The sequence below is a fragment of the Oryx dammah genome, unplaced genomic scaffold, assembly GCF_014754425.2.
Source record: "Oryx dammah isolate SB20612 unplaced genomic scaffold, SCBI_Odam_1.1 HiC_scaffold_29, whole genome shotgun sequence".
NCBI classification, from domain to species: Eukaryota; Metazoa; Chordata; class Mammalia; order Artiodactyla; family Bovidae; genus Oryx; species Oryx dammah.
Genome location: NW_024070213.1, coordinates 46932701 through 46944612, shown reverse-complemented (window position 1 = coordinate 46944612; position 11912 = coordinate 46932701). Strand labels below are relative to the sequence as shown.

The following is an 11912-nucleotide window of genomic DNA, read 5'->3' as shown; positions in this document are numbered from 1 at the left end:
AAACTAGATTTCTCTCCTTATGGCTAAATTTTTAAGGGGGAAAGGGAAGCTTTAAAAATGTTCTTGGAAATATCATTTCCAATGAAGCTTTCTGCTCCTGCCACTTTGGTGTCACTTCTCTGAGGTGTAAACAGAGGAATTTCTGAGAAAGAGGATGAACTTGCACTTCAGAGCAGTACTTCTCATCCTTCTTTTGTTCTAAACTTTTACCATTTTTATTGCCAAATCATTTTAGTCTCTTTCCAAACGGGATGAGTTGGGTGAGAAAGTGAGAAAGATGCAAGAAGAGAAAGAAGATTCCAGCTGCAAAAAGGACACTTGCACAGTTAAAGCTAACTGCCACTAAAAAGTCCAAGAAAATAAACACCTGTCTTAAGGCAGGAATCAGGGAATTCAGTTCCTGGCTGGTTGCCAAGTAATGGCACCTTTTTGCAACAGTTTCCTCATCTGGAAAGTGTGAATAACACTTTGTGTTTTTCCTATCTAAAAGGATCATTGTGAGATGTAATGAGGTGAAGTATGGAAAATATTAATATAAGGCAGGCTCAAGAGGTTACTGAATAAGAAAAATAGTCATAGTATCAGTTTTTGGCAGATACCCATTGTTCCTCATATTCTTGAATCCTGGATAGTTCTCCAGGATCTAGTTTCATTTCCGGTTGGAATTAGTTCACCTCTAATTCCTCGCTGAAGGATGGAGACCTGTCTGCCCTAGGTGGGGTTACCATTTCCTCGTGCTCTAACTTACTGTTTTTCAAGTAAACCTAGGGACTTTGCACTTGCTGTTATCTCCTCCCAGCTACCAAAGGGCTGAGGCTTCTTGTTCACAGCCAGGCTGTCACCTTCTCAGCCATTTTGCTTATTATCCCGTAGACAGCAGCGCCCTCCGCAGTATTTCTAACCCATTATTCATCATTCAGGGCACTATTACCTTAGTAAATCACCCTATGTACTCATGTATCTTCTAATGTATTGCCTACTAGTTCCATGGGAGCAAAGAGTTCGTTTTGCTCATCCCAGAATCCAGAACGATGTCTGTTGAACGGCCTCACGATTTACTCCGGCCTGAGCCCGGGAAACAACCTTTCATTACAGTCAGTTCCAAAAGGCAAACGACTTCCTACTGATCAGGAAAGTCTGGAGCAGCGATACGCGGAGGGATAGGGGATTTGTCAGCAACCTGGTTCTTTCCCCTCTGACCCGGCTCTCTCCAGAGAAAGCACAGTTAGCCTTTATTTATCCTTTCCACCAGGAGCAGTCAAGGTCCCCAAGGCAAGGCCACCTCTGACCTGCCAAAGGGGTTGGTGCTGGGGTGAGCAGTAGTTGATTTTGGTTTGGGTCAGAGGCGCCCAGAGGGCGGGGTGGGCGTATGGCGGGTTTGCAGGCGAGAAGGGCAAGGGGGCGCCGCTCCGAGGGCCCCTGCGCCACCGCGTAGCAGGGGCGCGTTCAGCCCACCCACTCGCGTGCCCACAGCTGCATTATTCCCTAAAAGGACCTGAACGGGAAGGGCGGCCCCGCCCCGTCGCCCCGCGCCCCCGGCCCCGCCCCCTTTTTGGAGGGCCGATGAGGTAATGCGGCTCTGCTATTGGTCGGAGTCGGCGGGCCCCGCGAGCTCGAGAGGGGGTGCCCGGGGGGACCCGCGCTATATCACTCGGCCGCGGGGCTGCGGCGCAGAGCGGGCAGCGAGCGGGCGCTCGGACAGCTTCTCCTCCTTCTGCTCCCTCCAGCTCCTGCTCCTCCGCCCAGAGAAACTGCCCACCCGCCCAGTCCTGCGCCAGCGCCGAGGCAGCACCGTCGCACCCCATCCCGTCCCGCCGGGCACTCGGAGGGCGGCGCGCTCCAAGCCAAAGTTGCCCCCCACAGGCGGGCGGGCGAGCGCAGGCTGCAGCGACCCGGCCCGTGGCGCGCAAGGCAACTTTGGAGACGCGAGCAGCAGCCCCAGCAACGGCAGCGGCGATGACTCCCTGGCTCGGGCTCGTCGTGCTCCTGGGCAGCTGGAGCCTGGGGGACTGGGGCGCTGAGGCGTGCACATGCTCGCCCAGCCACCCCCAGGACGCGTTCTGCAACTCAGACATCGGTAAGCGCTCCCGGTGTCCCTGCCGGAGCCCCCGCGGTAACCGTTCGCTCGCGCGCGGCAGCCGGGACTCCGGCGCTGCTATGGGTGGCCTCGCCAACCCCCACTCCTTTCCATTGCCTGGGCTTGGGGGGAGGTCGTGGAGGTAGATACTGAGGTATGCTTCAGCATGACCGAGGTGGGTAGACGCTGAGAAACCCACCGAGGCCGAGTGAACTCTTTGCAGCCATGGTCTTTTAGGGCGTGAGGTCCTTACTGGTCTTTTTGACATCTGGAAAATTCCCCTTTTCACTATCACCGGAGAACTGTCTGGGGAAGAAAGGTGGGGAGAGCATTTCTAAAACTTGTAATGCCAACTAAAGTGCTGGGATGATGACAAGTTTAAAAAAGAAAAATTAAAAAGAAAGAAAGTTGCCGGCCATGTGCAGGGGAAAGTTGCAGGAGAAACTTGTAGTTTTCTGAGTTTTCACCATCTCCCCACTATGTTCATTCTTTTCACCAAGACCCAGCTCAGCCTCACAATCCCTGGGCAAGTGCGAACTGAGCTTCTTGGACTGCCAAGTTTGGGTAGATTTAAGGGGGAAAATAAGAAGGAATCTGTGGGGATGACCCTCCCTGAAGGAACTGTATTTGAAAGTGTTGATAGCAAGCAGGAGGTGGCGTGTGTGAGGGATCACTTATCACATAGCTGTGAGAATTCACAGGAAGGCTTTTTTTTTTCCTTGAATGTGTGTGGGGTGGGGGAGACAGGGCAGTGGAAAACAGATTTGTCACCAAAAGAACAAAGATGCCAAGGGTCACATCATGGTAACTATCCCAAATCGGACTTAGTGTCGTGCTTAGAGACAAGGGCCTTGAGAGTCCTGGGAGAACTTGTTTCCGAGTGTTCAGGACACTTGTGCTTGGATGGCCAGAGGGGGAGCAGCAGCTGGAAAACATCTCTCCTCTCCTTTCCAGCTCATAAAGCTTGCAAGCGTAGTGGCCCTTGCTCTGTTTGTGTGTGTAAATGCGGGCGGGGGGTGGGGTACAACACAGTCTAGTCACCCTCTGCCTGTGTCGATTCAGAGGTGAAGAATGGAGCGTGTGTGTTTTAAGCACAGTCATAAAGAGGAAAAGAAATTTTCCACTGGGTCCTGGGTGAGGGCCTCCACAAGTGTGCTGCAGGGGAGGAGGGGGAGGAGGCAGGAACCTGGCAGGGGAGGCAGCTGAGGCTGGGAGGGGTGCTGCTGGTGGGCCTGGCAAGCCTAGGAGATGTGAGGGAGGTGGCTGTGGTGACTGGGTCAGTCTGGCTGCCAGGCGGGAGAATTTGTGTGACCTAGGGTCACCCACATTAGTGGTTTCCTGGGGTCCTTGCTGTGCCCTTTTCCTTCTCCTGGGGGAACCTGACTGGCCCCTGGGTTTGTGGATTGCAGCGAAGGATTCTTCGGGGCTGCCAGAGGCCTGCAAGGTTTTCTTCTCCCTTGACTGCCCCCACCCAAATTCCACTTGGCCTGTCCCTCCTCACCCTGTGGGTGTCATTCCCACCTAAGTGATGCTGGCAGCTGCTGCTGGCGGTGGTGGCTCTGGTCCTCTCAGTGAAGAGCACATACTTGGGTCCAGGCGTCAGGTGGAGTCAGGGCATCGTCCTCTACCCGACAGTGGTTCGGGTGTGTTCACTTGGATTTCTGATGTGTGTGGAGAGGCAGACCTCATGCCTTCCCCTTGCCCTTGGCTTTTAGGTTTCTACCCTGGAAGTTCGCCAGGGGACAGTGGAAACAGGAGCAAGGAGACCACTTCCGATAGTGGCCCCGCCTGACCACTGCTTAGGTTTCCTGCTATGTGTCTGGGGCTGATACAGAAAGTTTCTTGTAATTTCTCTGGATTTTAGTAAGAAATCTTCCCACGACCCCCTCCTCAATTGACTGCCCAGAGGAAAAGCGAAGTTACCAGGAAATACCCAAAGGCAAGAACATTGTGGTAGCAAAAATGAAAAAGAAACAAAAAGACCTCGGTGCTGCTGGCCCTGATCCAAAGCTGTGCTGCCTCGGTTGGCGCACTGCACTAGTGGCAGGGATGAGATAATGCTTTTTATGGGAGGTGTGGGTGCGGGCTGCTGGCTTGTTGACCTCCAATGCCTTACAGCACCCTGCCGGCGGCCAGTAGGTGGCTCCCAGAACTCCTAGCTCACAGTGTCTGGGCTGATGCCTGCCTGTTCTCTCCCTGAAGGAAATGTGTAGACGCTCCCATTCCCCTTGACCCCTGTGACCCTACCAGTCAATACTATAGTCTTTAAAAGATGCTCACGCCAGCCCACTAGCTTCCTCTTTCAGAACCTTCCTGGCTCTTTTCATGGCTGGGTGCCACAATGCCAGGCAAAGCCCCTCTCTAAGGAATCCCCCCACGGCCTTCCATCTCCTTCCTCCTCATCCACAAGTGTCTCTTCTTGCCTTCCCCCCACCCCCACCCCGAAGCCCTGGGGATTGGTGCTGCCTTCTGGATGAAGAGGAGTTAAAAGGTGTTTCTATGGCAACTCCAGGCCCTACACCCCAGTGAAGTGTTTAGAAGAATAAACTACATCCCGGCTTATAAAACATACTGTGGCGGAGAGAAAAGGACTTGGAAGCATCCACGATGTCCGTGGCCCCCTCCCCACCAGTCACTGCCCCTGAAACTCTTGACGAAACCTTGACTTTGGAGGAGGGGAGGACTAGGAATGAAGGAGGCGGCCTTGGCCTGCTTTCTGCTCCACAGCTCTGTCCGGCTCAGGAAGAGGCGGGCAGTGGGGTATGCGTGCGTGTGGTTTCTGCAGGGGTGGCAGCAGGGAGAGAATTTGACTTCAGAATGCCAACCCCTCCTTTGCACAGAAGAATGGGGCTGTGCGATGGAGTGCTGGGGGCCTGCTCCTTGAGCCCGCGGGGAATTCGAGAGGGAGGCTCAGCTGGGGGGCCCACTGCCAGCTCTGGAGAACGGTCTCTGGACGTCTCCAGATTGTTTTGACAGGGACCAGTGCCAGCAGATTCTTTCGATATCAGATCTGAGGTGGTGGTTTTAGCGAAGAAGCCATTTTTAAGGAAGCCCAATCAATCCTCTCTCACAAACACAAAATTACACTTTACACTGAGCTTGGTGACTTAAGGAAAATAAAAAGGATCCAGCTTTGGAAAGGAACCAATCACTTGGGGAGTGGATCCAGGCTGTGGACATCTCAGCAAGTCAGGAAAAAGGAGAGCTGCTTATCTTAGGGAAGAGGGGACATCTCTCATACTTCCACTGGGTGCAGGCTCTTTGTGTCTTTTATCCACTCAGTATCCTTAAGAGTGGGTGTTACACCTATTTTTCTTCAGTTGGAAGATAAATTGTGGGTTTGAGATAAATTGTGCTTGCTCAAGTTCACCCAGCTACTATATGGTAAGGGTAAAGCCATTCTGAATTATGCCATCCTTCCAAAACTTTTCGACTTCCATTTATCCCAGGATCAGGATGGAATGGACAGTTAACATCTGAAGAATGCCTTACTTACGATTTGGAGAGTTTTCCTTAGAAATATGAAGATAGCTGAAATGGCCAGAGGTTATAATTAAACATCATCAAAGGAGAGTAAGAACTAATTACTGTCATCCTCATTATATCAGGTTATCAACAGAGAAAAATAAAGAAAAAATTCTAATGTTCTTTGGCTATTAGAACTAGAAGAGACCCCCAAAACTACCAAGTCAAAGTTAAAAAAAAAAAAAAAGACTCGGTTTGTCTCACTAAAGCTTGGCCTCATATACTCTTACCCTTCTGAGGTTGGGCTGATGAGTGAGGGCTTCCCAGGGTGATGTGCCCTGTCTATGCAGCCTGATAGTATGATGGGAGGAAAACCAGAGAGAGTCGGGAGGCTGGGTCCTGGGCTGGCTAGAGAAGGTGCCCCTCCCACAGTCTGTGTCCCTTTCAAAATCCCTCGATAGATAAGACTAGAAAAGTGGCCACAGGAGTGGCTTGGGTGGAGGGGCTTTTGTGTGTTTTGCAGAGACAGCAGGAACCACTCAGCCCCACTGCTGAATGGCACGCTCCAACAGGTTCACTAGTTAAAACAGAAACAACCCCACAATTCTCCATTTCACTTAGCTTTCATCATTCTGGTCAGTATGAACAAGGAGGCCCCTGCTTCTAGCCTTTGTCATAGTCAACTCCTGGGTGGCCTGGAGGGGCAGTGTGGGGCGGTAGAAAGGCCATGGCATGGGCAGGGCAGGGCTGGGCTTAAATCCTTCCTGTGGGCCTTGTTGGCTGTATGCACTTAAGCATGCTATGGGCCACCTTTAAGATTTAGTTTCCTCACTAATAAAAGGGGAATAATAATCTGTACATCCTTGGCCTTTTAATTTTTAATCCACATTTCTAAAATTACAAGAGTAGTTGCATACATTCTATTATGTCCATGTGTATATGTATCTGTGTGTTCAACTGTATCCATCCGTCTATCCATCGACCATCATCCATCCATGTCTATCCATCTATCTGAAGTCAGATAAGGGGAAAGTCCTTTTTGATCAGTTCCTCTAATTCTAGTCCCTTCCCTATGAATTTACATACATAATACTCATAGAAAATTTGCAGTAGGCTTTCCCCTTGGAAACATGAATGGCAAATACTATAAACAGTGGAATACCAATACAGCATTCAACTTCTTTTCAATGAGCAACATGTTAGAGGTTGTTCTCAGTTCATATGCACACATATGTACTTCATTTTCTTTAATGTGCAGAATTCCATAGGGTTATAAATTATAAAAACTAATCATGGAATGATTACTGTGCACCAAATTCCATTCTAAATAATTAATATGCATCAACTCAGTTCAACTTTAAAAAGTTCTCTGAGGCAGGTGTGCTACTGCTATCTCCAATTTACAGGTGAGGAAAGTGAGGCTTAATCAAATTACCTAACTTGTTCAAGATTGTTACAGAGCCCATATTTAAACCCTTACAGCCTAGGTCTAAAATATAGTCCACTACTATCTATATACTACAGTATATGCAATATTATATGATACAGATAATTATATACTATTTTATTCATCTAATAATATAATAGCCTTATGCCAGTACCAGTGCACAGTCACTTCAGTCATGTCCAACTCTTTGTGACCCTGTGGATTGCAGCCCACCAGGCTCCTCGGTCCATGGGATTCTCCAGGCAAGAATACTGAAGAGGGTTGCCATGCCCTCTTCCAGGGGATCTTCCTCACCCAGAGATGGAACCTGTGTCTTACAGGTATAGGTATAGATTTATCCATTCCTCTATTAGATATTTTAAGTTTCTAACAGCTTTTCATGGTTACAAAGAGCATTATGGCAAGTAGTCATTGTACGATCATCTTGTTCATATGCATGGATATTTCCCTATGGCAAATATACAATTCGGAATTCTCAGACATAATGTATGTGCACTTTACATTTGAACAGTTCCTGACAATTCACCCTCCAGAGTGGCTGTGGGAAAGAAACCAGTTTTCATATATGCAACATGCAGCGATGGAGAGACCATTAGCCCTGTGCTGGAGACATTTCTACACTTCTCTCAAACGGGAAAACACGTTATGACTTTTATTGACTTACTGAGTTTTTTCCCTTTTTTGCTTATTCTTTTATCCTTTTGAAAGGGGGCGAAATTAAGGCTACTTACACCAAGTTGATAGGAGCACTTTTGTAGGGAGAATGGCGCTATGTGCCAATGGTGCTATGCGCCAAATGGCTTTTGACTTGTTGCCATTTTAGATTAATTCAACTGCAGATGGTTTTATTGTTTGCTTTAATAAGAAGCAATGGGCCTTTCAGTATATTAAGATGCTTGACTCCAGGGTTTGACATGAACCCAGGTTCATGTTTTAAAGAGGATCTTATTGCTAACCCAAAGCTGTCCCCTTTTTGGCTGGGCGTGGCCAGGCTCGTGGTGGCAGCAAGAGGACTCAGCCCTGTGTCTCCCTTCTGCTCACTGAATTTGGATGGTGCTTGGATGAGAGTGGTGGGATGGCCATAGGAGGGTGATGGACAGTGAAGAGGGGACAGAGTGGGTCCTGGCCAAGAAAGATCAGGCTAGAGTCTCACTTTGATGGCAACTAGAATGGCTGGTTTAAGAGAACTTCAACTGTTCTGATTAAAACTTTTCAGGATTCTTGGGATAAAGTGTCATAAAATGGCTTCAACAATAGCCAACCTGGCCTCTGCCTGCCTTGTCAACATCACAGGCTTTTCCAGGTGCCGCTGTTCCCATTCTCTCTCTGGGAACATTCTCTCTCTGCTCATTGTCCTCGCCTCAATTTTGAGTGCCCCTTGTTAGTGTCTCATTCTCTGGAGCTCACTTGGTGCCTTTTCCCTGCCTACTTCTTGGCATTATTGCAGGATCATCAAACCTTGCCCAAATTTTAAACATGTCAAAAAAAACATCATCTTTAGGAAAAAACAATTCTTTGGAGCTGCTTGGGAAATTCCTAGAGGGGCTCATTCTTGGGCAGACCTAAGGGCTGTACACTATCCAGAGAGATGCATCTAACCCTCCAAAGAGGGGAGGAACCAGCTATTGCATTACTTATTAAATCTGATCCCACCTTCTGGACATGGTACTCCATCACCATCCCAAATAAAAAAAACTCCTTTTCTGCATATCAGTCATCCTACTAGCTGGAGACTGCCCATCCCAGCTACCTGGTGAGTGATCTGAAGACAGAGGGGTGAAATCACTCACCTGAGATCACACCATGAAGAAACAGATGAACCAGAAGCTACATTTGCTTCAGTTTAGTTCAGTTCAGTCACTCAGTCATGTCCGACTCTTTGTGACCCCATGGACTGCAGCACACCAGGCCTCCCTGTCCATCACCAACTCCCGGAGCTTGCCCAAACTCCATTGAGTTGGTGATGCTATCCAACCATCTCATCCCGTCATCCCCTTCTCCTCCTGCCTTCAATATTTCCCACCATCAGGGATTTTTTTCCAATGGTCAGTTCGTCACATCAGGTGGCCAAAGTATTGGAGCTTCAGCATCAGTCCTTCCAATAAATATTCAGGACTGATTTCCTTTAGGATGGCCTTGTTGGATCTCCTTGTAGTCCAAGGGACTCTCAAGAGTCTTCTCCAACACCACAGTTCAAAAGCATCAGTTCTTCAGTGCTCAGCTTTCTTTATAGTCCAATTCTCACATCCATACATGACTAATGGAAAAACCATAGCTTTGACTAGATGGACCTTTGTTGGCAAAGTAATGTCTCTGCTTTTTAATATGCTGTCTAGGTTGGTCATAGCTTTTCTTCCAAGAGCAAGTGTCTTTTAATTTCATGGCTGCAGTCACCATCTGCAGTGATTTTGGAGCCCCAGAAAAGAAAGTATGTCTTTTATTTTGTTTCTGTTGTTTCCCCATCTGTTTGCCATGAAGTGATGGGACCTGATGCCATGATCTCAGTGTTTTGAATGTTGAGTTTTAAGCCAATTTTTTCACTCTCTTTTCACTTTCATCTCAAGAGGCTCTTCAGTTCCTCTTTACTTTCTGCCATACGGATGGTGTCATCTGCATATCTGAGGTTATTGATATTTCTCCCAGCAACCTTGATTCCAGCTTGCACTTCATCCAGTCCAACATTTCACATGATGTACTCTGCATATAAGTTAAAAAAGCAGGGTGACAGTATACAGCCTTGATGTACTCCTTTCCCAATTTGGAACCAATCCATTGTTCCATGTCCAGTTCTAACTGTTGCTTCTTGACCTGCATACAGGTTTCTCAGGAGGCAGGTAAAGTGGTCTGGAATTCCCATCTATTGAAGAATTTTCCACAGTTTGTTGTGATCCACACAGTCAAAGGCTTTGGCATAGTCAATAAAGCAGAGGTAGATGTTTTTCTGGAACTCTCTTGCTTTTTTGATGATCCAACAGACATTGGCAATTTGATTCCTCTGCCTTTTCTAAATCCAGCTTGAACATCTGGAAGTTCATGGTTCACGTACTGTTGAAGCCTGGCTTGGAGAATTTTGAGCATTACTTTTCTAGCATGTGAGATAAATGCAGTTGTGCAGTAGTTGGAACATTCTTTGGCATTGCTTTTCTTTGGGATTGGAATGAAAACTGACCTTTTCCAGTCCTGTGGCCACTGCTGAGTTTTCCAAATTTGCTGGAATATTGAGTGCAGCGCTTTAACAGCACCATCCTTTAGGACTTGAAATAGCTCAGCTGGAATTCCATCACCTCCACTAGCTTTGTTCGTAGTGATGCTTTCTAAGGCCCGCTTGACTTGGGACTCTAGGATGTCTGGCTCTAGGTGAGTGATCACACCATCATGATTATCTAGGTTATGAAGATGTTTTTCATATAGTTCTTCTGTGGATTCTTGCCACCTTTTCTTAATATCTTTTGCTTCTGTTAGGTCCATACCATTTCTGTCCTTTATTGTGCCCATCTTTGCATGAAATGTTCCCTTGGTATCTCTCATTTTCTTGAAGAGATCTCTAGTCTTTCCCATTCTATTGTTTTCTTCTATTTCTTTGCATTGATCACTGAGGAAGACTTTCTTATCTCTCCTTGTTATTCTTTGGAACTCTGCATTCAAATGGGTATATCTTTCCTTTCTTCCTCTGCCTTTAGTTTCTCTTCTTTTCTCAGCTATTTGTAAGGCCTCCTTAGAACCATTTTGCCTTTTTCCATTTCTTTTTTGGGGATGGTCACTGCTTCCTGTACAACATCATGAACCTCTGACATTTGCTGAGTCACTTTCAAAATCCGTGTTCCAAATTGGCATAATCTAATGGCAAGGATTTTTGGATTTGAGAAGATGCTACTCCTGTTGTAATTTTCCCCAAATTGGTTTTTTTTTTTTTTTCTGACTCCCTACTTTGGATGTCTCCTCTGTATGCTTCTCTTTGATTTTCCTCCACAGCCAGCCTCTGCAGCCCCTGCTTCCCCCCACCCAACCCCCAGTTTTATTACACAATAGTCCTAATAAAACCAAGTCTTGCACCCTATTTCTAATTCCTGACTCAGTACTCTTTCCACTTAATCAGCGGTTCCCAGCCTTTTCAACACCATGGACTATTTTTATTAATTTTCCTTCAAAGGATTTCATGTTTGGAAAAAATTATCCATCACAACTTCATGTCTTGGGTGTTGATTATTTTTCCATCACAAAGTCTAGTTAAATGGTATCTGTTACTGCTGACACTAGCCAGTCATTATTCTGATATAATCAGATAATATAGTTAATTGGTGCCCAAAGCAAAGAAACCTGGTATTTGCTCAAGCCTGGGGAGCACTCTCATGGGCTATTGGATGATGGCAAGGTATTATGATTTGGGCTGGTTCACAGAAGTGCAGAAGGAGCTCATGGACCCCTTGCAGAGCACTGTAGTTCACTCTCTGGGAATGGCTCTATTCTTTCACACCAGTTTTCTGTCTCTCTTCCTGTGGACTGGTCCACACGTCTCCCACCCTTGCCATTTTCTAGGTTCCCCTGAGTATTGAGAACAGGGCTGGCAGAGGCAGTGGGTAATTGACATGTCCTGGTCGAGTTGCCTAGCCTTTTGGAGGAGGTGACATGGGTTCCTCTTCTTTGTCTGTTTTCCTGTGTTAATCTCTTATGGGCTGGAGCAGATGAGTACTGACTCTGGCTAAAGGAACTCACTAAATAGCATTTGACAGGAGGTCACAAGGTGTCTATCCCAGCTGTAGTGGAACTAAGAGGCTTTTTTACTTGGTTGCTAAAAAACTAGTGTTCAAGGGAGAGGCATGGGGGCCAGGACAACTTTTCCTGATTCCTGTAGAAGCCATCTGTGGCTGGGGGGTTGGATGCCATAGAAGTGCTGCCCAACACCCACTTCTGATTTATGTTCAC

The 11912-nt window shown here is 47.3% G+C and overlaps 1 protein-coding gene across 1 annotated transcript in view; it reads left to right on the top strand.

Moving 5' to 3' along the window:
* Positions 1-1562: 1562 nt before the first annotated feature.
* Positions 1563-11912, top strand: part of TIMP3 (TIMP metallopeptidase inhibitor 3) — a 58871-nt gene continuing 48521 nt past the window's right edge. The window contains exon 1 of the mRNA XM_040234803.1: positions 1563-2077. Coding sequence (XP_040090737.1) covers positions 1957-2077 — 121 coding nt within the window. The 5' untranslated portion in view covers positions 1563-1956. The remainder of the gene's footprint in view (positions 2078-11912) is intronic.